Genomic DNA, 24,036 nt, shown 5'->3' on the forward strand with positions numbered 1-24,036 from the left:
TTATCGCCCCCACTACCTTCTAGCTGCCCGCTGCTCAGCAAGCCACAACAACACAGAATTCTGCAGTTAAACTGTAATGGGTTAGCTGGGAAGATCACGGAGATAGTTGATTTCATGAAGCGGCATAACATCCGCATTGCAGCGATCCAAGAGACCAAAAACACAGCAAGATCTGCTTTTAATCATGTTTGAAAGCAGCTATGTGCTTTAAAACGGCGCAAATATTTATCACGTCGTAATGGGTTAAAAAACATGATTTTTTCTTTCACACATCAATAACATACTTTCCATAAAATATTTCAAGACATTTGCAAAATTTCGCAAATGGACACCAGAAATAAGTTTTTTTGATCTCCTGAACAGTTACCTACTGAAAAACAGATAACTGTTTTTGTGAGCGCAGCGACGATATGTATCTACAGTTCTTCTCAATGAGCAATGCTGGCCATTAAAAAAAATTCAAGAAGTTAAATATACCACCAAATTATTCATTTGAAAATATACAACTGAAATGATACCACTACAATTGCCAAACACGTATTCAAACTATCAGAATATTTAAACTCAGAATGTTGAGAAAACAAGCCGGCCTAATGCAAACGAACTGAGTATTTACTTTAGTTTGAGTGGGAATCAGCAAATAAGGGGTAAATGTTAAATTTTCTTTGCTGATATTTATAGTGTTTACAAAAACAAGTTAGAATAGTCAAGTCGGAGTATTTATTTGTTCTTTTGGTTGCAACAATTTTGTATTAAAATAAAATAAAACAAGTAAAGGTGTCTAAGTTCGGGTGTAACCGAACAGTATATACTCAGCGTGAGCTTCAATTGTACATTTCATTTCAGATAAACTACTTTTCTACATAACACGTGGCACCGCCCATTTAAACAAAATGTCTCCCCATTTCCTCTTACAATAAAACTTGATAAGTGAAATATCATTAATTCAAAACAATTTTTTTTGCTAACTTGTAGCTTATTATTCTAGTCTAAGACCCTTTTAAACTTGTTTTATATCTAAGTTTTCGTGGTCTTTAACCGATCCCGTCCAATTTTACTAGAAATATTTTCTGCTATAAGGAAAATATGTGTACACAATTTTATTACGATCCGTTAATTATACCTTTCATGAAAATGAAATGGTATATTAATTTCGTCACGAAACCCAAAATTGTAAGTCCTTAAAGGAAAATAGATCGACCCACCATTAAGTATACCGAAATAATCAGGATAAAGAGCTGAGTTGATTTAGCCATGTCCGTCTGTCCGTCTGTCTGTTTGTATGCAAACTAGTCCCTCAATTTTAGAGATATCTTGATAAAATTTGGTGAGCGGGTGTATTTGGGTGTCCGATTAGACATTTGTCGGAACCGGCCGGATCGGACCACTATAGCATATATCCTCCATACAACCGATTTTTCAGAAAAAGAGGATTTTTGTAATATCTTACTCAATTTAACAGATGGAAGCTTCAAACTTCACCGTATAATTTCGTATATTGCACATATTGTTGCCTGAAAAAATTGATGAGATCGGTCGTATATATAGTATATAGCCCCCACAACCGATAGTTCAGATAAGAAACTTTTCGTAATTACTGCCCTATTTTAAGATCTAGAGGCTTCAAATTTCAACGAATGCTTACGTATATAGCATATATTGTTGTGTCAAAACATCATAGAGATCGGTGATATATATAATATATATATGATGGTATATATAGTATTATATATAGTATATATATATTTTTTTTTGCGATTTCGGCCCCATTTTAACAGCTAGAAACTTCAAATTTCACCATATAATTTCGTATATTGCACATATTGTTGCCTGAAAAAAATTAATGAGATCGGTCGTATATATAGTATATATCCCCCACAACCGATTGTTCAGATAAGAAACTTTTCGTAATTGCTGCCCTATTTTAAGAGCTAGAGGCTTCAAATTTCAACGAATGATTACGTATATAGCATATATTGTTGTCTGAAAAAATCATACAGATCGGTGGTATATATAGTATATATATGGTGGTATATATATTATATACTTCATATAAACTGTCATTTTTGCCCCTTTTTTACGGATAGAAGCTTCAAAATTCATCAAATTTCATCAAATAGTTACGTTTACGTCATATATTTTTGAAATACGTAATTCGTAGTCATAGTTTTTACATTCAGACCACAAAAAACGTGAAGCTTTGCATCCTCACACAAAGTACCTACCTATTTTTTATTTTATATTTATCTTAAAAATCGTTTAGATATGTTCAAATTTCACCAAATGTTTACGTGTATAGCATATATTGTTGTCTGAAAAAATCATAGAGATCGGTGGTATATATATTATATACCCCATATAAACTGTAATTTTTGTCCCTTTTTTACGGCTAGAAGCTTCAAAATTCATCAAATTTCATCAAATAGTTACGTTTACGTCATATATTTTTGAAATACGTGATTCGTAGTCATAGTTTTTACACGCAGATCACAAACAACCTGAAACTTTGCATCCTCACACAAAGTACCTACCTGTTTTTTATTTTATATTTGTCTTAAAAATCGTTTAGGTATGTAGAAGACAGTCCCGTTCTTACTTGTTTTTATTCGAGTTATGGCTCCCGAAACATAGAAAATTGCTTAGTCATAAAAGGGGCGGTGCCACGCCAATTTTTTTTTTTTATTTGAAGTTTTTCCTATTTATTGTTATAAATCCACTTGGGAAAATAATACCATTGATATAAAGCTCTTTTTTGCAAAAATATAGCTTATTTTATTCGTCCACGACCATTTTAAAAATCTTTTATATAAAAGTGGGCGTGGTCCTAGACCGATTTCGTTAATTTTTCTTCAGAGCATTCCTTATAGTAAAGGCAACCTCTGCCGAATTTTGTTACGATAGGTTTAACGATTTCTGATTTGTGATTAATAATATTTGTAAAATTGATTTTATCGCAAGTGGGCGGTGCCACGGCAATTTAAAAAAAATTTTCAAATTTTTATCAAGAGTCTCAATATCAGTCCACACGTCAAATTTCAACATTATAAGTGTATTATTTACTAAGTAATCAGGTTATCTGTGTTTTCCAAAATGTTAAATATATATAAAAAGTAGGCGTGGTTATCATCCGATTTCACTCATTTTCAATACCAATCTATTCTGGGTCCAGATTTGGTGAAGATACCAAATTTGGTGAAGATATCTCAATATTTACTCAAGTTATCGTGTTAACGGGCAGACGGACGGACGGACATGGCACAATCAAATTTTTTTTTTTAGATACTGATGATTTTGATATATGGAAGTCTATATCTATCTCGATTCCTTTATACCTGTACAACCAACCGTTATCCAATCAAAGTTATAATACCCTGTGTACAAGTACAGCTGGGTATAACAAAACAAAATAAAATAAACTAAAATAATATAAAAGGTATAGTAACGTCAGTATTGGTGGATTTTTCAACCACTGGGCGAACTCCAAGACACCACCTTTTTAACTTATGCTCTTTAAGACTATACTTGATTAGGCTACAGAAATGCATACTCAACAAAATTTTAAATATTCATAATAAAAATTTCGAATTTTTCATGCAGACTTTTAAACGCATCTATGTTTTTGTCGAAAACGTTTTAGTTACACAATTCATTGAAGTTAATTTTAAATTAATAATAATAAGGTCCAACGACAGCTTTACAAGCATTAGAGTTCAACATGATAAAGACGGATATCGTGCGGATATGTCGAGTCTCACTGTGGAACAACTGGGATGATTGCGAGGTCTCAAGGTCCTTATGGCCATGTTTGGATATAAAAGAAACCAGCTTCCTTCTCAAGCTAAACAAATGTACAGTGAGAATATTTACGGCTGTCATCACAGGTCATCGCGCTCTTGCACCAATTCTTCACGGTGGCGCATACCAACAAACTTCTCGCTGCAGAAGCTGTCAGGGTGATAATGAAGAGGAGTCGAATCATCACTTTCTCTGCCGATGTACAGGACCGCACACAAGACGACCCAGATTTGTGGGCGCATGGTTTTCGACAGTCTGGCAGAAGTTTGGGAAGTTGGAACTTACACTCTCACTTAAGCTCATCAGAGAAAACAAGTGGTTCGTTGAGAGTATTGGAAGTAATCTGGTTGGACGAATGTAGCCCCCACCCGGCCCTTCCTGAGGGCACAAAAATATCTCATAGTTGAAGTAGGGAAACTCCCACGCTATCCATCTCAAGGAAAATGATCCATGCTTAGGTTCTTATTTTGATCTATGGTTAGTACATTAGCACGTATGATAGTTTGTATTATTTTTATAAGCTCTATATAATATAAATAAAATACCTTTTTCTCACTAGGGTTCTCTTTTTCTTTACAGGAACTTGCAATTTTTGGAATCTGAGCATTTAAAGGCAACAATAAAGACAGTTGGCATATTGGTGTGAATAAGAACCCTAGCAGAACAAAAAACCGCGCATGCGCAGATAGACGCCGATAGATCCATTAAAGCTACAGAGCAATCAGGCACAGATACAGCGACGTCTGAATCATAAGTTACTTATTTGGATCTGGAATTTTTTGAAGAACGTGCGAATATTTTAAGACGGCGTTCAAAAAACGTCAAAGAGTTTGATAACGAAACGAAGAGCACAAACCTCTTACGAAACAAAAGAAGGAAAACAAACGGGAAAACTGTTTGCATCTCAGCACTCAAAAACGTCTTATTTGACGAAGAGGGGACCGTTAGGAGCTGCAAAAAAACTACATAAATCAGGTGTAGTAAATTAAAAGGAAACATACTAAGAAATTAGTAGAAGAAGGACAATTAGTATATAATCAGCAGCAAAATAAAGGCGAAGTAAAATATCGAAATTTTGCTGACATCCACTATGTTCAAAAATAAATCAGGCTTAAATTAAAACAAAAGCCGAAAGACGAAAAGTATTTGGAAATACACTTACAATTAAATAAGCAAACTAATACACAATAACTTAAATTTTTTGTTACATCACAATTCATCAGAGTCAAGGTCACGTACAAGGCACTCTTTAATCAATTAATTCAAATAAAATAAAGCACTATTCTCAAAATGGTTGCTAATCAAACGAACAACAAAAACAAACCCAACGGTTCGGTTTACGAGCCTCTCAACACGCTCACAAATGGCAATTTGAATGCACCGTCAATGACGCCAACACCCACAACAACACCACTTAATCGATCGATCAAGCATGAATTCTTTCCCGAGGTAAAATTTTGCGACCTCTCGGCAAGTGACTTACATAAATATGAAGACGAATATACAGCTAATGGACGCTTACTAAAACATTGCCTTATAGCAGTCGATGGTGGAAATGACGAATTGACTAGCGCCAACACCTCCGCTCCCACAACGACACTTGCAATGTTGGAATACAATGAAGTGAAAAAGCGTACAAGACTTATATCGAATGATTCGGGTGATTCAATTGATTCGGGTTCAACAGATAAAAAGAAGCCCGAGATACCAGATGGCGGTTATGGATGGGTTGTTGTACTATCCTCACTGGTTGTTTCGCTTATAGCCGATGGTTTATCATTTTCTTTTGGGCTAATCAATTCCGAACTATTGCATTACTTTGGCGAATCACCCTCGAAGACAGCATGGATTAGTTCGTTATTCTTTTCGGTGCCACTACTTATGGGTCCAATTTGGTCGAATTTGGTTGATAAGTATGGTTGTCGTAAAATGACCATATTTGGTGGCCTACTATCGGCTCTCGGTTTTGGTTTGTCGTCGCTATGTAATTCGGTGGAAATGTTAATGTTGACTTTTGGTGTTATCTCTGGTCTCGGACTGGGCATTGGTTATGTAACGGCGGTGGTATCTATCGCTTTCTGGTTCGATAAGAAACGTACATTTGCCACCGGTATTGGCGCATCAGGCACTGGTATTGGCACATTTTTATATGCACCATTGACGCAATGGCTAATAGATAACTATGGTTGGCGCGGTGCGACACTCATACTCGCTGGTACAATGTTAAATACGTGCGTTTGTGGTGCGCTAATGCGTGATCCCGATTGGTTAATAGAGGAAAATCGTTTGGAGAGTCGCTCGCAAAGTGTGACAACATTTTCGAATTCAAGCGTATGCCTTAATGAGATCAAAAAACTACTTGATAATGGCGTAACAAAAGAAGCTGTACTTGATACATTGGTTACAAAAAATAATACCGAAGCAAATCAACAAATCGAAGATCCAAATGAGCTGACAATGAAACGTTATCGTAGCGAAATGTTTTTGCCAACATTTTTGGGTTCACAAGATTTAGAATGCGTTTATGAAATTAAGAGTCTCAGTCGACGTTCGTTACGTCAGAAAGATGGAGTTGAGGCACCATCACGCGAAAACTTACTATCAATGTCTTCAGCAGGTCCTAATCCTACATCGACAATTATCGGTTCACCCGACGACACAAAGATGGGTGGCATGGCGGAAGCAGCAGCGGAGGAAGCTAAAAAAAGCTTTTTAGCTTCGATGGAGACCCTTTCGCCGTCTGAAAAACATTCGTGGGCTGGCGAAACTCCGTCGCGTACCTCGTTGGTTTCAGTACGTGCCGCTATTGAGGACATGCATACGAAAACATTGCCACCAACGCCACGTGAATATCAACGCAATTCCAGTCATGAGGGTAATCTTAGTAATTCACGCTTTTCGCTGAATGAGAACATTTTTAGTGGCAAGAATGCATCAACATCTTTAACGCATCTAAAAGCGAATGGTATGCGTCACAATTCGGTGGATATATTAAATGATGAGACTTATTACATGTCAATTAAGAATGATACTGCTGCACTTATAGAAGGTAATTTTAGGAAATTGAATAAAGGTCCGGCTGTTATTACGATACCAGAAAATGAAGCAATGAGTAAGCCAGCTAAACGCAACCGTACCGACAGCATTTCAGGAATGCGTCGTTTGTCGAAATCAAGGAAACCGAATTTCCGCTCAAGCTTGCGTTATAATGCTGCGATTCGTAATTCGAATTTCTTAAAGAATGTGCGTGTACATCGTAACTCAATACATTATCGTGGTGCTATGCTGAATACACATCGTTATCGTTTACGTGCATCATCGTGTCCGAATATTTTTAGAAACTCTATGACGACTATTGCGAAGGAGGAAGAAGATGTAAGTAGAATTAGATTTTGCAGACGTACTAAAGTACATTCTTAAGTATGTTAACGAAAACATGGTATCGAAACCAATCCCAAAATGGCTTTCCTATTTAAACTCCCTAAAATCTTGGATTAAAAAAAAAAACACGTTTTCATGATATTTTGTATATTCTTCAGAAAGACTGCTTCATATGACCAAAAATAAAACACATTCCGGAAGCAAGGGCACTAAAACCAATAGGACTTAAAAATGTCTATCCTTTAAATCTATACGGCCAAAAAGCTCTAAATATCCCATTAATAATCTTATTTTAGGGATGTGTGTGTCGCACCCAAGAGTAAACAAAAGTTGGGTTCTAATACTATGTACAAACACACACCAAATTGGCAATTTAAACCATTTGGGCAATTTATGATATAATAAATTGTAATAATAAATTGCCAGTTAAAAAAAAAATTGCGTAATAAATTGTTTCAAACTGCAAATGCAACCTTGTAAGGTGTGTTTATTGAGTACATTTAAACGTCAGTTAGCATGGCTCAACTATATGGTTGTATCTCTCATAAGCTGATTTTATTTTTTTTTTTCCATTTCACTGGAGTAGGGATTGTCAAAAGAAGATGGCAAACTCAAAATGAAACCAAAACATTGAACACATTTTCTTACCACACACAAAAATGTCAAAGTTTTATGTTTTCATTCCATTCCATTCGCCTAATACCAACACGCACATTTTGACAGTCTAAACAAAGGTATGTTATTGCTGTAGAGATGAGCCAACCAGTTATCAAATTACTATTGTGTAAGCTAAATTGAGGTGTATGAACACCACTCAATTTAAATCGAAATTGCCACAATTTATTTTTCTGTTTGAACACAGCATAAGATATTTCAAGTCGAATTTGTAGTCAATTTGTGATGGCTGTACATTTTGTTACTGTATTTTCATTTAAAAGCGTTGTGTGCGCTTCAATTTTCAGGTTTTCTTTTAATAGCGGAAGTTCCCAGTTTTAGTCTTTCATGTAGTCTTTGAAATCGGTTTGTGATCTCTTTACACCGAAAGAAATTTAGCTAGCAAAATCAACAAATTAGTTATTAAGTAAAATTTATCGCATTATGGTTAATTGAGCGAAGCTTCTTGTCATGAGAATGAACCTGTATGGTCAATTTAACAGAATAGAAATCTGTATATTATCAAATTTCTGTATTTACCAAATCAACAGCCACGGTTATATTTGAACACTTTTCATTGGTATTTTAAGGTTGGCATTAAAAGTTGTTAGTTAACACACCAGAGCTATGCGGCCAACACACCGAAACTTTCAAAACTTTTGTGAAACAGTATTTCTTTTTTCAACACAGCTGTTGTTGAATTTTTTTTTTTTTTTTTTGTTGATTTCACTGTTAAAACGGTTAGTACAGAATCAACAATTTGTGTGACGTTAATTCGACAGCTAATTCGGTTGATTTTGGCAGTTTTTTTTTTTCTTTCAGTGTGCATTTCGTTATTTGCAGGCGTTATGATTAAAGCGTACTTTCAATTTTAAGTAATTAAAAAGGCTCGAAAAAGATCGCAAAATTCTCAGTAACACAATTTTCAGTTTAAATATAATATTCAAAGTGCTATGTGGGTCATTTCGAACGAAAAATTGCACTGAATATGGCAGAACAACGAAATTGGCATTTGGGTCTTTATGCGCTGCGCTATATGGATATAGCATTTTCAGGTTAAATGAAACTTCTTTAGAATCAAATGATACTTAGTTTAAATCAAATCAAGCGTTTTTATACCCAGCTGTACTTGTACACAGGGTATTATAACTTTGATTGGATAACGGTTGGTTGTACAGGTATAAAGGAATCGAGATAGATATAGACTTCCATATATCAAAATCATCAGTATGGACAAAAATTTGATTGAGCCATATCCGTCAGTTCCTCGTCCGTCCGTCTGTCCTTTAACACAATAGCTTGAGTAAATATTGAGATATCGTCAACAAATTTGGGACACGAGCTTATGTGGACCGGACCCAGAATAGACTGGTATTGAAAATGAGCGAAATCGGATGATAGCCACGCCCACTTTATATATATATAACATTTTGGAAAACACAAAAAACCTGATTATTTAGTAAAAAAATACACCTAGAATGTTTTTTTTTAATGGGCGTGGCACCGCCCACTTGTGATAAAATCAATTTTACAAATATTATTAATCATAAATCAAAAATCGTTAAACCTATTGTAACAAAATTCGGCAGATAAGCAATGTTTTGATAAGAGCTGCTTTGAAGAAAAATCAACGAAATCGGTTAAGGACCACGCCCACTTTTATATAAAAGATTTTTAAAAGGGTCGTGGACGAATAAAATAAGCTATATCTTTGCAAACAAGAGCTTTATAAAAATGGTATTTCATTTCCCAAGTGGATTTATAACAATAAATAGGAAAAACTTCAAATTAAAAAAAAGGGCGTGACACCGCCCCTTTTATGACCAAGCAATTTTCTATGTCTCGGGAGCCATAACTAGAAGGAAAATTAACATATCGTAATGAAATTGTGTACACATATTTTCCTTATAGCAGAAAATATTTCTAGTAACAATGGACCCGATCGGTTAAAGACCACGCCCACTTTTATATAAAAGATTTTTAAAAGGGTCGTAGACGAAAATAATATGTTATATCTTGGCGAAAAAGAGCTTTGTATCAATAAATATAAATAAATTGAATTATAACAGTAAATTGGAAAACACTAAAATTTTTTAAAATGGGTGTGGCACCGCCCCTTTTATGACTAGATAATAGATAGATAATTAATTGAGGATAGCACTGCGATCATTGGTCTATTGTGCCCTCAGCTGCTTCACAGCACCTCATCCAAGCCGACATCTCTGATGAACCCTAGCAGTTCAGCTGGCTTGAGAGATTTGATGTGAGAATGCTCTGGCCAGGGTGAGCCCATAAACTTAGCCCTACGCCTTGAGATTGCGTCACACTCCAGGAGTAGATGGTCCGCCGTCTCCGCTGATCGATCACAAAACCGACATGTGTTGTTCGATGATATACCCAGCTTTTGCATGTGACTGTTCAGTCTACAGTGTCCTGTAAGAATATCTGTTAGGATTCTTAGGTTATCTTTCGAGAGGCTATTAATGCCCTATATCGAGTTGTGTTGTAACCCCCTAACAGTAACGTAGATTGTCTCAGGCCTGGCATATTGCGCCATTGTTCGTCCCTCTTTTCCCTTTCCTCCAGCAATAGATGCTCTCTAATTTCCTGCGGGCCTACTGGCAGGAACGGTTCAGGGCCCATAGGTCGTGTCGTTGCTGCCTCTCTGGCTAGGCTGTCCGCCTGCTCATTACCCTCAACTCCCCTATGGCCAGGAACCCAGGTCAACAGTAGTTCGTTTTGTTTTATGACTAAGCAATTTTCTATGTTTCGGGAGCCATAACTCGAAGAAAAATTAACGGATCGTAATAAAATTGGGTACACAGATTTTCCCTATAGCAGGAAATATTTCTAAAAAAAAGCGCACGGGACGGTTAAAGACAACAGCAACTTAGATATAAAACAAGTTTAAAAGGGTCGTAGACTAGAATAATAAGCTATAAATTAGCAAAAAATAGTTTTGAATCAATGATATTTCACTTATCAAGTTTAATTGTAAGAGGAAACGGTGAGAAATTTTTTTTAACGGGCGGTGCCACGTGTTATGTAGAAAAGTAATTTATCTGAAATGAAATGTGGAATTGAAGCTCACGCTGAGTATATAATGTTTGGTTACACCCGAACTTACACACCTTTACTTGTTATTATATAAAATAAGGATGTCACTAACTATTCCCTATAAGTAATGATATTGTAAAGAAGTAAAATTAAGCTATCGATATATGTCTATTAGGGCGGGTCAAATTGTATGGAAAAAAAACTTTAGGTGCACATCCAGTTTCTGAATCTATGGGTCATACTGAGTAATATTGTCCATGGGACCATAGATCTGAAATGAATTTCGAGCCTTCCTAATCAAGTGAGAAAATTTTGATATAAAATTTTCTAACAAAATTAGGGAGACCTATGGTCCCATGGGCAATATTACTCAGTATGACCCATAGATTCAGAAACTGTATGTGCCTTTGCCACAATAACTTTGACCCGCTCTAATGTGTATATACTTATACTGAAATAAATAATAATAAATAAATAACTAATAAGATTGGTTAAGGACCGCGCCCACTTTTATATAAATGACTTTAAAAAGGGTCGCAGGCAAAAATAATAAGTTAAATCTTAGCGAAAAATAGTATTGTACGAATCGTATTTTGTGCCATTATAACAAAAAATGGGAAAAAATTCAAATCTTGAAAAATGGGCGTAGCACTGCCCCTTTCCTTCAATGCATTTCCCAACGTTTCTGGAGCCATAACTCGACGAAAAATTTGGTGTTTAACAGGAAATATTTTCAGTAAAAATGGACTAAATCGGTTAAATCGCCTTCTTTTATATAAAAGATTTTGTAAAAGTGCGTAGATGCAGGTAATAAGCTATTTCTAGTAAAAGTTGGAAAATTTCGTTAATAGCCCTGCCTTATTTTGTAATAACGCTTTTTAGTACAATGGCACTTGTGTGTTTATGTTTATTGTTCTGTTATATCTTTATTTTAAAATAAACAGTAGGGAAATCCCCATATGTGAAGGAAAACTGCATTATTACCCGCTCAAGGTCTTTGGTGTTAGCCTCTGTATCCTTTTTGCTTCTTTTAAACGAAAATTAGTTCAGAATAGAACCATGTGTATATGTATTAGTGCGTAGCTTTGTACCACTATTAAGCACACAAAACAAACAACAACAGCATTTCAAGTGTACAGCTGGGTATGTAATGTTCGGTTTCACCCGAACTTAGACTTCCTTTCTTGTTCTAAATCAAATTAAACTTTTTTCAAATCAAATCACACTTATTCGAAATCAAATCAAATTTTTTCTAAATCAAACTTTTTTCAAATCAAATGAAACTTTTTTCATTTCAAATTAAACTATTTTTTGAGCTATCAGCAGATCTGCAGCTTTTGAATCTTGTCTTGTGATATTAAAAGTGTAGTCTAGTAATTTTACATTTCAGATTTTGTTTGAGGAATTCTATACCTATCCCTATTTTTTTTTTAAAAACTGCCCTATGTTGGTATAAGTCAAATACATTTTGACAAAAAGAAGGGCGTTTATAAACAAAAATTCTGAGGCAGTTCGTTTTAGAAATATATTTTGAGACATGGCTTTTTTGAACTGGCAGCCGAGACAGTGTGATATTCCATTTAGGGGTTCATATGTAAAAGCGTTAGTGTGGGCCATTAGATCATCATTAAACTTTAGGAGAACTTATGTCTCGATTAGTCCAAATGCAATCTTATCTCATGGAGCCTGATTTCTCTACTTAGTCTAAAATTATTATTGTCAAGAGTTATTCTACGTTCTGGTCTGACATTGTTTTCTCTTCAAGTGCTGGGTGCCATAGAGACGACGCCCTTCAGTTATAGATACTTGTCTTAGGACTTCTCTCTTTAAGTGTGTATCACCCAATGGCGGTATATGCAAAATCTGTTGGTGTAAAATTACAGAAATTTCATCGCAAAAATTATGTGTGCTAAAGAGCTCGCCTTTAGAATATTTCAAAATTTTAACCACTGATCATATATATTATTCTAATTGCTGTTTTTATGTACGGGTCCCTTTTTCGCTCTTATTTGGAATCCAAATCTATAAACAAAGTTTTGGTTGTAAAGATGGAGATTCGGGCTATTAGCGAGTTTTGGGCAATTTTGGTCGTAGTGCTTTTGTTTAGCTATATTTTATTAAAATAATTTGTTAAAAATAAACGATTGTGAGCACACAAAGAAATCTATTTGCACTATGGGACTATTGTGAATATTTGCACTGCATTACCGCCAGTTGCTACCATACGCTAGATGGCAGCGCAAGCTGTTAATTTTAATTGATTGATAGAACAACTGATTTCTGTTGATATTTGATAAGAGACTTTTACGTTGGTTGCGCAAGATGCACACAGGTCCGGCTCGTATTTCTTAATATATTTAGGAAGGAAGGTGTTTTTCGTACTGTGGCTCGCGTAGCCAATATTAGATCGGGTCAGATTAATTTTTCTTTTTGAATCTTGGCCGAAGGTCGCCTATGCAATGGAGGTTTCTGTGCAGATAAACCTTGGATTCCGCAGCAAGTGTTACACAAGTTTAATATTTATTATTTTTTAATAAACAAATGTGTAATTTGGGAATTGGATTCCGGTATTTTTTTTTTTGTTGTTAAACGTGAAGAAACGGTATTGCTTAATGTATGAAAACATTTTTAAATAATTTTTTTAATTTAGATATTTAATAATTTGGGAAACATTGAAACAATGCAACTTCAGAACGAACAGGGCGACAGCTTTTCGATTATACCTAGTAAATCCCTTCAAAGTTTTTTCTCGCGTAAGTGAGACTCGGAAGTAAAATTTTAAAAATTACTTTAAAAATGTTTTCGTACATTGAGCAATACCGTTGCTTCACGCCTAACGAAAATATAAAGAATTATCATAAAAATTATTGTCATAGACCTTGAGATCGAATCGGAATACTTTATCACTAAAACAAACAAAAAATTTTTGATAAACCAAGAGCACATGGAAGTGTCAAAAAGTAATTGACTGTGTACAAAACTCTAACATTATCAGATTTATCAACCAAAACAAACCACCGCTGTGTAGCTAAATGATTAGCGCAGTGTGCTTAAAGCCTAATGTTCAGTGTTGCCAAAACTTTTTCAGAAAAAAAGGCTAAATAAAAATTTTTAAGGCTAAGAAAAAAAGCTGAAAGTTTAAGGCAACTTTCTATGCGTTTTATTAATTTTTTTTTCATAAGACATAACATAATAAGAAATTTAAATTAATTTTTCTCTAATATCATAAAAAATAAAAAAAATTTTTAGCAGATGCTATCTGTGTTTTAATTTAAAAGGGATACATGATAAATAACACTCCACTATAGCCTATATGTTTTCGTTATATGTTTGAGGTAAATGCTTTTTTATTTGCAAAATAAGAACGCCGGTAAAACTATTTTCAATAAGGAAATTTACTTTTTGCCCTTTTAAAGAACCCATGAAAGATGTAAACTCTATATTCCACACTGTCTGAGAACCTCTTTTTCAAGTGTTTGGTATGTGTTTTACACCAACTCCAAACGATATCTGGCAAATGAATTTTTGGAGGGAATATTTTCACTTTACACTTCTGGGCTGGCCGAAACACTGCCGACGTGTAACCCTCGGTTAAATAAAGTTTTGAAATAGGTATTATTGATATTGAGAAATGTAAAGCGGCGACACTGCCATCTATAGATATTCGTTATCGCAAATCTAAGTATCGATCTTTGCCAAATTCTTGTCATCGCTGGTTATTATCGGTTTGTTTGGGAAAAAGTTGCATGTTAAAAGAATGGGATTGGGAGAGAACTGTTTTAAGATTCTTACGCGATTTGTAATGAAGTTATTGCCATTGCCACATAGTTTAGCGGCGGCAGAAAGAAACTTTTCCGACTTAGCTATAATCGAGTGGCAAACACATGGAACGAAAATGATATTAGGTTGATGTTTCCTTAATAAAGTTACTACGCCTCGATTTCTGATTACTATAATGCCACATTATCTGTTCCTTAATCCCTCAAATTTTTGAAATCTAGCCCAAATTCATTCAATGTTCTTAAAATTGAAACTACATAAAACTGTTTATCTACATTTTCTAAAATTTTGAAGAAAGCTAAAAAGAACTAAAAAATTTCTAAAAAAAAATAGCTGAAAAAACTTAAAGCTAAATCGCAACTTTTCAAACTAAACGGAGAAAAAGTCTAAATCTAGCTTGAAAAAAGCTAGTACGCAGTAGAGTTGGATTTTTTAGTTCAATGGAAAGATTAGTTCCCTTCTAGTTCGTTCAGTCCATCGAACTAGTTCTTTTGGCTCTTAGTTCGGTCACCTAATTGAAGTATTGTTCAACCAATTGAACTAGTTCAAGAGTTCAATTCGGAGGTCAAATCTACTCACTTCCTGATTTAAACATCATATATGCCGCCAGCAACATTTATGGAAATTCGGTAGTACTTGCATTTCTTTTTGTTTTCTTCACGTCTTTCTTTAAAGTGCTTCGATATTTCACTTTGCTTTAGCATCAAACCATTCTGTATTAAGCACACATTTTTCTAGTTAAATTTATGAAATCAAAATGGAAACACCATTACATTTAAAAGACTAAACTTCTGAAATAAATTGTAAAATTTCGCAAAATGACGATATGGCGGTAAACATCGCGAAATTCGATCAGCTGTTTTAATTTTGACAAAGAAGAGAGTTGCCATACATTTTGAAATTTTAATTTGCATAGTTTCCACATAAAAGTTTAGTTCACTTTACTGAACGAACTAGCGAACTAGTTCAATTAAAAGATCTAATCCTTTCGTTCTTTAGTTCAATAGATCCCCAAGCCTAATACGGAGCTATGGCAGGGTGTTGGAAAAATTGTCTATCTTCTATTTCAAAATTAAAAAGATAATTATTGTGCTTCTAAAAATAGCACAACGCAATAACACTTGCATAAAGAAAATGCCAAATCAAAAAGCCTAGATTTGGTACAAACAAACATACAAAGTTTGTACTGTACAACGAATAAATCTATACGACGAAATCTATTGGGAGAAGTTGTACAACAATCAAGACGTGTTTGTCAACAGATCGGTCATCGAAGAAGTGTGGGTTCTAGTCACAAGAAAAGGCTTTGAAGAGATTTAGAAAGTATAATCGAAACCAACATCACCTTGGCCGCCTTGATGTCACGTTTATATTTTTTAATTTTTCTCAAATTATTTACAACATTGAAATATTTTTTGAATCTCAGTTTTTAATTTTAGTAAGTTTTATTTCGCCCTTGACTTCCACTCTCTCTACAGATACTCTCTTTTCTCCAGGGCCGGCTCTACCATTTACGCGAACTACGCGACCGCCTAGGGCACCAAGTTCTAGGGGGCACCAAATTGGATAAACACGTTTGTACTAAAAATCCTTTTTGCAAAAAAAAAAAAAAGAAGAAATTTTGTAGGGGCCCTATATTTAGTTTCATTAAAAAAAATTTAATTTTCACCTTAGTTATATTTTACAACACAACTTGTCTGGTCTCATACCCACTTTAGTATTTTGTGACGATACCAATGCCGGTTGCGAGTGGCGAGCGTAGCTCTTCGAAACTGAAATTAATCAAAACGTATTTGCGTTCGGCCATGACTCAAGAAAGGCTTGTCGGTTTAGCATTGCTATCAATAGAGCAGGAAATTGCCTAAAAATTAGATTTAAGTAAAATTATATCAACTTTCTCTGAGCTGAAGGAGCGGAAAATGAAGTTTTAGTAAACTCTAAGATAATTAAAAATACTTTTGTGTGTTATATTTTCGTTCTTTTGTTGAAAAAAAATATATTTAATATGCAAAAGAGATATTGTTTTGTTTTATTGTCACTAAGTTTGAATTCCCAATAGATTTCGCCGTATAGAATTATTCGTTGTACAGTACAAACTTTGTATGTTTGTTTGTACCAAATCTAGGCTTTTTGATTTGGCATTTTCTTTATGAAAGTGTTATTGCGTGGTGCTATTTTTAGAAGCACAATAATTATCTTTTTAATTTTGAAATAGAAGATAGACAATTTTTCCGACACCCTGCCGTATTAGGCTTGGGGATCTATTGAACTAAAGAACGAAAGGACTAGATCTTTTAATTGAACTAGTTCGCTAGTTCGTTCAGTAAAGTGAACTAAACTTTTATGTGGAAACTTTGCAAATTAAAATTTCAAAATGTATGGCAACTCTCTTCTTTGTCAAAATTAAAACAGCTGATCGAATTTCGCGATGTTTACCGCCATATCGTCATTTTGCGAAATTTTACAATTTATTTCAGAAGTTTAGTCTTTTAAATGTAATGGTGTTTCCATTTTGATTTCATAAATTTAACTAGAAAAATGTGTGCTTAATACAGAATGGTTTGCTTCAGATGCCAAAGCAAAGTGAAATATCGAAGCACTTTAAAGAAAGTCGTGAAGAAAACAAAAAGAAATGCAAGTACTGCCGAATTTCCATAAATGTTGCTGGCGGCATATATGATGTTTAAATCAGGAAGTGAGTAGATTTGACCTCCGAATTGAACTCTTGAACTAGTTCAATTGGTTGAACAAAAGTTCAATTAGGTGACCGAACTAAGAGCCAAAAGAACTAGTTCGATGGACTGACCGAACTAGAAGTGAACTAATCTTTCCATTGAACTAAAAAATCCAACTCTACTGCGTATCATCAGCAGTGCTGCCATTTTAGCTTTTTTCAAGCTAGATTTAGATTTTTTTTCTCCGTTTAGCTTGAAAAGTTGCGATTTAGCTTTAAGTTTTTTCAGCTATTTTTTTTTTAGAAATTTTTTAGTTCTTTTTAGTTTTTTTCAAAATTTTAGAAAATGTAGATAAACAGTTTTATGTAGATTCAATTTTAAGAACATTGAATGAATTTGGGCTAGATTTCAAAAATTTGAGGGATTAAGGAACAGATAATGTGGCATTATAGTAAGCAGAAATCGAGGCGTAGTAACTTTATTAAGGCAACATCAACCTAATATCATTTTCGTTCCATGTGTTTGCCACTCGATTATAGCTAAGTCGGAAAAGTTTCTTTCTGCCTCCGCTAAACTATGTGGCAATGGCAATAACTTCATTACAAATCGCGTAAGAATCTTAAAACAGTTCTCTCCCAACCCCATTCTTTTACCATGCAACTTTTTCCCAAACAAACCGATAATAACCAGCGATGACAAGAATTTGGCAAAGATCGATACTTAGATTTGCGATAACGAATATCTATAGATGGCAGTGTCGCCGCTTTACATAGAGGCTACACCATAGAATTTTAAATCAAATTTCCCTAATATATCAAAATCACTCTACATGTTACTTGTTGCAAAATAAAGCTCGAAATTATAATTTATAGGCATCAAAGTGGACAGTTTAAACGGTAACCAAAACAGGTAAACGGTAACCACGTAATCATACGAAATTTCGGTAACAAAATTTGGTTACAAGTAACCAAAAACGGCAACTCTGCTTACTTACATAAGGCCTTATTAAAAGATACTGCTTGCTGTATTAGGACCTATTATATCAGGTTTATATATAGCCCACCCAAAATCAGGCTTACATAAGCTGTTCTAATAACGAGGTTGGATAAGGATAAACATAAAAAATTGCTTTGCCTTATAATAAGACACCATCTGACTTCAAATTCCTTTTCTCAATATCAATAATACCTCTTTCAAAACTTTATTTAACCGAGGGTTACACGTCGGCAGTGTTTCGGCCAGCCCAGAAGTGTAAGGTGAAAATATTCCCTCCAAAAATTCATTTGCCAGATATCGTTTGGAGTTGGTGTAAAACACATACCAAACACTTGAAAAAGAGGTTCTCAGACAGTGTGGAATATAGAGTTTACATCTTTCATGGGTTCTTTAAAAGGACAAAAAGTAAATTTCCTTATTGAAAATAGTTTTACCGGCGTTCTTATTTTGCAAATAAAAAAGCATTTACCTGAAACATATAACGAAAACATATAGGCTATAGTGGAGTGTTATTTATCATGTATCCCTTTTAAATTAAAACACAGATAGCATCTGCTAACAATTTTTTTTATTTTTTATGATATTAGAGAAAAATTAATTTAAATTTCTTATTATGTTATGTCTTATGAATTAATAAAACGTATAGAAAGTTGCCTTAAACTTTCAGCTTTTTTTCTTAGCTTAAAAATTTTTATTTAGCCTTTTTTTCTGAAAAAGTTTTGGCAACACTGAACATTAGGCTTTAAGCACACTGCGCTAATCATTTAGCTACACAGCGGTGGTTTGTTTTGGTTGATAAATCTGATAATGTTGGAGTTTTGTACACTGTCAATTACTTTTTGACACTTCCATGTGCTCTTGGTTTATCAAAAATTTTTTGTTTGTTTTAGTGATAAAGTATTCCGATTCGATCTCAAGGTCTATGACAATAATTTTTATGATAATTCTTTATATTTTCGTTAGGCGTGAAGCAACGGTATTGCTCAATGTACGAAAACATTTTTTAAGTAATTTTTAAAATTTTACTTCCGTGTTCGAGTCTCACTTACGCGAGAAAAAACTTTGAAGGGATTTACTAGGTATAATCGAAAAGCTGTCGCCTTGTTCGTTCTGAAGTTGCATTGTTTCAATGTTTCCCAAATTATTAAATATCTAAATTTAAAAAAAATTCTTTAAAAATGCTTTCATACATTAAGCAATACCGTTTCTTCACGTTTAACAACAAAAAATAAAAATACCAGAATCCAATTCCCAAATTATACATTTGTTTATTAACAAGTAAGGAAGGCTAAGTTCGGGTGTAACCGAACATTACATACTCAGCTGAGAGCTTTGGAGACAAAATAAGGGAAAATCACCATGTAGGAAAATGAACCTAGGATAACCCTGGCCGTTTCAGGATATAGCCATAAATGTGGACCAGGGGTGACTCTAGAATGCGTTTGTACAATATGGGTATCAAATGAAAGGTGTTAGTGAGTATTTTCAAAAGGAGTGGGCCTTAGTTCTATAGGTGGACGGCTTTTTCGAGATATCGCCATAAAGGCGGACCACAGGTGACTCTAGAATGTGTTTGTACGATATGGGTATCAAATGAAAGGTGTTAATGCGTATTCTAAAAGGGAGTAGGCCTTAGTTCTATAGGTGGAGGTCTTTTCGAGATAACGTCATAAAGGTGGACCAGGGGTGACTCTAGAATGCGTTTGTACGATATGGGTATCAAATCAAAGGTTTTAATGAGGGTTTTAAAAGGGAGTGGCCCTTAGTTGTATATTTGAAGGCCTTTTCGAGATATCGACCAAAATGTGTCGGGTACCGCTAATTTATTTATATATGCAATACTACGAACAGTATTCTTGCCAAGATTCCAATAGAATAGAATTATGGCATTTTTTTCATTTTTCGTAATTTTCGATATCAACAATGTAGGCGTGGTCATAGTCGGATTTCGGCCATTTTTTATACCAAGATAAAGTGAGTTCAGATAAGTACGTGAACTAAGTTTAGTAAAGATATATCGAGTTTTGCTTAAGTTATCGTGTTAACGGCCGAACGGAAGGACAGACGGTCGACTGTGTATAAAAACTGGGCGTGGCTTCAACCGAATTCGCCCATTTTCACAGAAAACAGTTATCGTCATAGAACCTATGCCCCTACCAAGTTTCACAAGGATTGGTAAATTTTTGTTTGACTTATGTTATTAAAAGTATTCTAGACAAATTAAATGAAAAAGGGCGGTGCCACGCCCATTTTGAAATTTTCCTTTATTTTTGTATTTTGTTGCACCATATCATTCTGGTTGAATGTTGACATAATTTACTTATATACTGTAAGGATATTGAATTTTTTCTTAAAATTTGACTTTTAAAAATTTTTGTTTTAAAAAGTGGGCGTGTTTGTCATCCGATTTTGCTAATTTTTATTTGGCTTACATATAGTAATGTCAGTAACGTACCTACCAAATTTCATCATGACATCTTCAACGACTGCCAAATTACAGCTTGCAAAACTTTTAAATTGCCTTCTTTTAAAAGTGGGCGGTGCCACGCCCATTGTCCAAAATTTTACTAATTTAAGAAACTTTTTTGTGGGGGGATTTTGTTTGTATTGACTGTAATGAAGTATATAATACTAATCTACATAGTAATTTCTTATCACACAACGGATTTTTACTAATTTTTAATTATTCTTGCTTTTTTACGTTTTAGGGGGGGGTGCATTTTTTAAAATATATGTAATAATAACATAAAAAAGCAAGAATAATTAAAAATTAGTAAAAATCCGCTGTGTGATATGAAATTACTATATAGATTAGTATTATATACTTCATTAGTCAATACAAAAAAGTTCCCCCCCCCCCCCCTGGAACCGCGCATGTGTCCATACAAGCAGCGGAGAGCGACGTATAAACACATACATATATCTGAGATACTCCCAAAAGTAGGCAATTATTTGTGCAAGTATCACTGACATATACACGCGTATATGAGAAGTTATACACGTGCATCTGTAGTTATAATTTTATAGCTGGTAACTAACTAAATTCTAGAAACGCATAGAAGTATGGAACGAGGAAATCGAAGAGTATGAAAGAGCACAATCTGAGCAATTATAGAATCAGTTTGATTTAAGTACGCTATCTGTCGAGCAGTAGAAGTGTTATTAATAAAGGCCATTTTGCATTATTGAATAGTGGAGTTATTTATTCAACAGTTTAGTGATTCGAACGTTAGTAGAAGGTTGCAAATAAGAGGAATTGGACTAAATTCGTTACAATATAATATGTAAAAGTTCACATTCAATAATATAGAAGGTATTAAAATAGAGTTGTAGTGGTTAACAATCATTTATAAAAACTAAACACTTTATTTCTAAATTGGAGTGTATTAGTAATAAGCCTTAAGCTAACTGGAAGTGAGTTCCAAAGACGTACCGCGTTGATAAAAAATTTACGTTCAGATGTCAGTGTTTTGTATCTAGTGTAAATAAGCAGTGCCGACCTTGAAGATTGAAGAAACTGAAGCCTCTGGTATAAATAGTTTGGTTCCTTCGTATGAATAACCTTATGTATGAACAACACTGTTCTGAATTTTAACAAATTTTCAAAAGAAATATTTAACAACTTTACGGCATACGCAGACACATGGTCAAGTCCTTTTAGCCTAAATACGTATCTGGCAATGTTGTTATAAACAACATTAAGCTTGGTTTTACATACAGAGTCACAATTAGCATAAATCTCACAGCCATACCGTAGCGTAGGTATTAAGTACGCTTTTGCAAGAAGTCTAATGTGTAAAGGAGTGAAATACTTTGTTAGCCATAGTGTACGAAGCATTCCATATACTTTACATGCTGTACTAATGATATGATTATTCCATGTCTGAGTTTGATTAAATACCACCATTTGAATTTAATTTAAATGTTTAACAAGTAAATGATAGGCATGGTTACTTTACCGTTCCCTCCACTTCCAGTCAAAAAATGTCTCATAACCAAGAAAAATAATATACCGAATTGAAACAAAAAGTCACAGAAACTACCCCGTAAGGAGAGTCTCTAGTTCAAAATTAGTGTATTTCTACTGCATTTTGAACCACTAATAGTTCGCCATCTATCTCTTTTACATGTTTTCAACTAGCGAATTTAACATGGCGATACCCTAGGCGGTGGAAAATGTCCCCGCTGCTTTAACTTTTCACTAGCTCCTAACTATGTTTATACAAATTTCTTTTTGGCAATTTTTCGATAGTTACGTACTGTTGGAATAGTGTTGAGAAAGAGACATACTCATATGTAGCCGCAGCTCGTTAAAGCTGATAATCGTTATTTTGTCGATTTTATAACTGAAAATCTAACTATTAACGAAATAATACTTATTTGGCACTCTAGGTCTAGTTCAGCACCAGAATTTTGTATCACTAGTTACTGACTTGCCTTGAGGGTAATTAACTAATATCATCTGAAGTTAGAATAGGCTCCTCTTGTTTTGGTACAGTTTTGATTACATCCTTTGGTCATATGCCCCATATATTTCAGCTCCGCGGTCAATTATATATTTTAATTTTATTTATGAATCAATTTTGATTACAAATTTTTTTCAGTGCTGTAATGTTTTTGAATAATTTTTAGTTGTCAAATTGTTAGTGTAAATTTTTTTCATCATACACAAGTGCCTTCGCTTCATTCGGGAGTGCTTTTTCTTTGCACTTTCATAAAGAATTCAAGCATTTTCATATGATTCGGAATTATATGTGAGGGCATATGAGAGTGCTATGAAAATTTCTTTTTATATGCAAAGTGTGAATTTGAATTGTGCCTATGATTCAGAGAAAACAAAAAAAGTGCTACAAGTGTATAGGCGTTCAGCAGCTCTGCTTCAGAGGTTTGGAAAATTTTACAAAGAGCGACAAAATTTAAATAAAAAACAAACACAACAAAAAAAAAATTTTAATTTACATTAATAAAATTAAAATTTTAAAAATTGCTTGCAAAAAAGGCTTCAATGCATTTAAAAATGCAACAACAATTTAATTTCATGTTTAGTTATTCTTTCCCCTAAATAATATAATACAAAAACCTGACCGCCAACAACAATTCATATCCATGTTAACATTATGTACTGTACGAAATTATAAATACATACATGAAGCAGATTGCAATTGGGAAAAAGTTGTACAACAAGACATAGCTTTGGTCGAGTCTATTTGTCATCAGATCGATCATCGCAGAAGTTTGGGTTCGAGTCCCACTACAGGCAGAAAAGGATATGAAGAGATTTATAAGGTATAGGGCACGTCCTGATATTTTCCCAAATATTTAATAAAATAAGTATTAAAAAATTGCTTCTCAAAAATTGTATGTTATTAGTTGGATAGACTTTTGTTGTTGTTGTTGTTGTAGCGATAAGGACACTCCCCGAAAGTTTTGATTGGTGTTATCGATACGGTATCAAGCACCGTTAAGGTACAAGCCCGACCATCTCGGCTGCTAAAGAAACAGAATTCGCCACGGGTAGGTGAGGTTGACAATCGGGTTGGAGAAGCTATAAATTGCGCTGGAAACCCCTTGAAACGGTTGCGCTACACAACCCCTTGAATCATTTGGGCATTTTAGCCGCCTCTTACGACAGGCATTCCTGCTGCGGGTAAATTCTAAATCCCCTAGCCCGCTGGGGTGGAACTAAGGTAGTCGCTTA

At 34.3% G+C, this 24,036-nt stretch overlaps 2 protein-coding genes across 3 annotated transcripts in view; both read left to right on the forward strand.

Annotated features, from left to right (window-relative positions):
- Nucleotides 1–4,513, forward strand: part of LOC137245200 (DEP domain-containing protein DDB_G0279099) — a 368,986-nt gene extending 364,473 nt beyond the window's left edge. For both annotated transcript variants that reach the window (XM_067775491.1, XM_067775493.1), the window contains one exon: nt 4,375–4,513. In XM_067775491.1, coding sequence (XP_067631592.1) covers nt 4,375–4,441 — 67 coding nt within the window. In that variant the 3' untranslated portion in view covers nt 4,442–4,513. The remainder of the gene's footprint in view (nt 1–4,374) is intronic.
- Nucleotides 4,514–5,069: 556 nt separating this feature from the next.
- Nucleotides 5,070–24,036, forward strand: part of chk (chaski) — a 38,574-nt gene continuing 19,607 nt past the window's right edge. The window contains exon 1 of the mRNA XM_067775490.1: nt 5,070–7,170. Coding sequence (XP_067631591.1) covers nt 5,086–7,170 — 2,085 coding nt within the window. The 5' untranslated portion in view covers nt 5,070–5,085. The remainder of the gene's footprint in view (nt 7,171–24,036) is intronic.

This window comes from Eurosta solidaginis, chromosome 3 (assembly GCF_040869045.1).
Source record: "Eurosta solidaginis isolate ZX-2024a chromosome 3, ASM4086904v1, whole genome shotgun sequence".
NCBI classification, from domain to species: domain Eukaryota; kingdom Metazoa; phylum Arthropoda; class Insecta; order Diptera; family Tephritidae; genus Eurosta; species Eurosta solidaginis.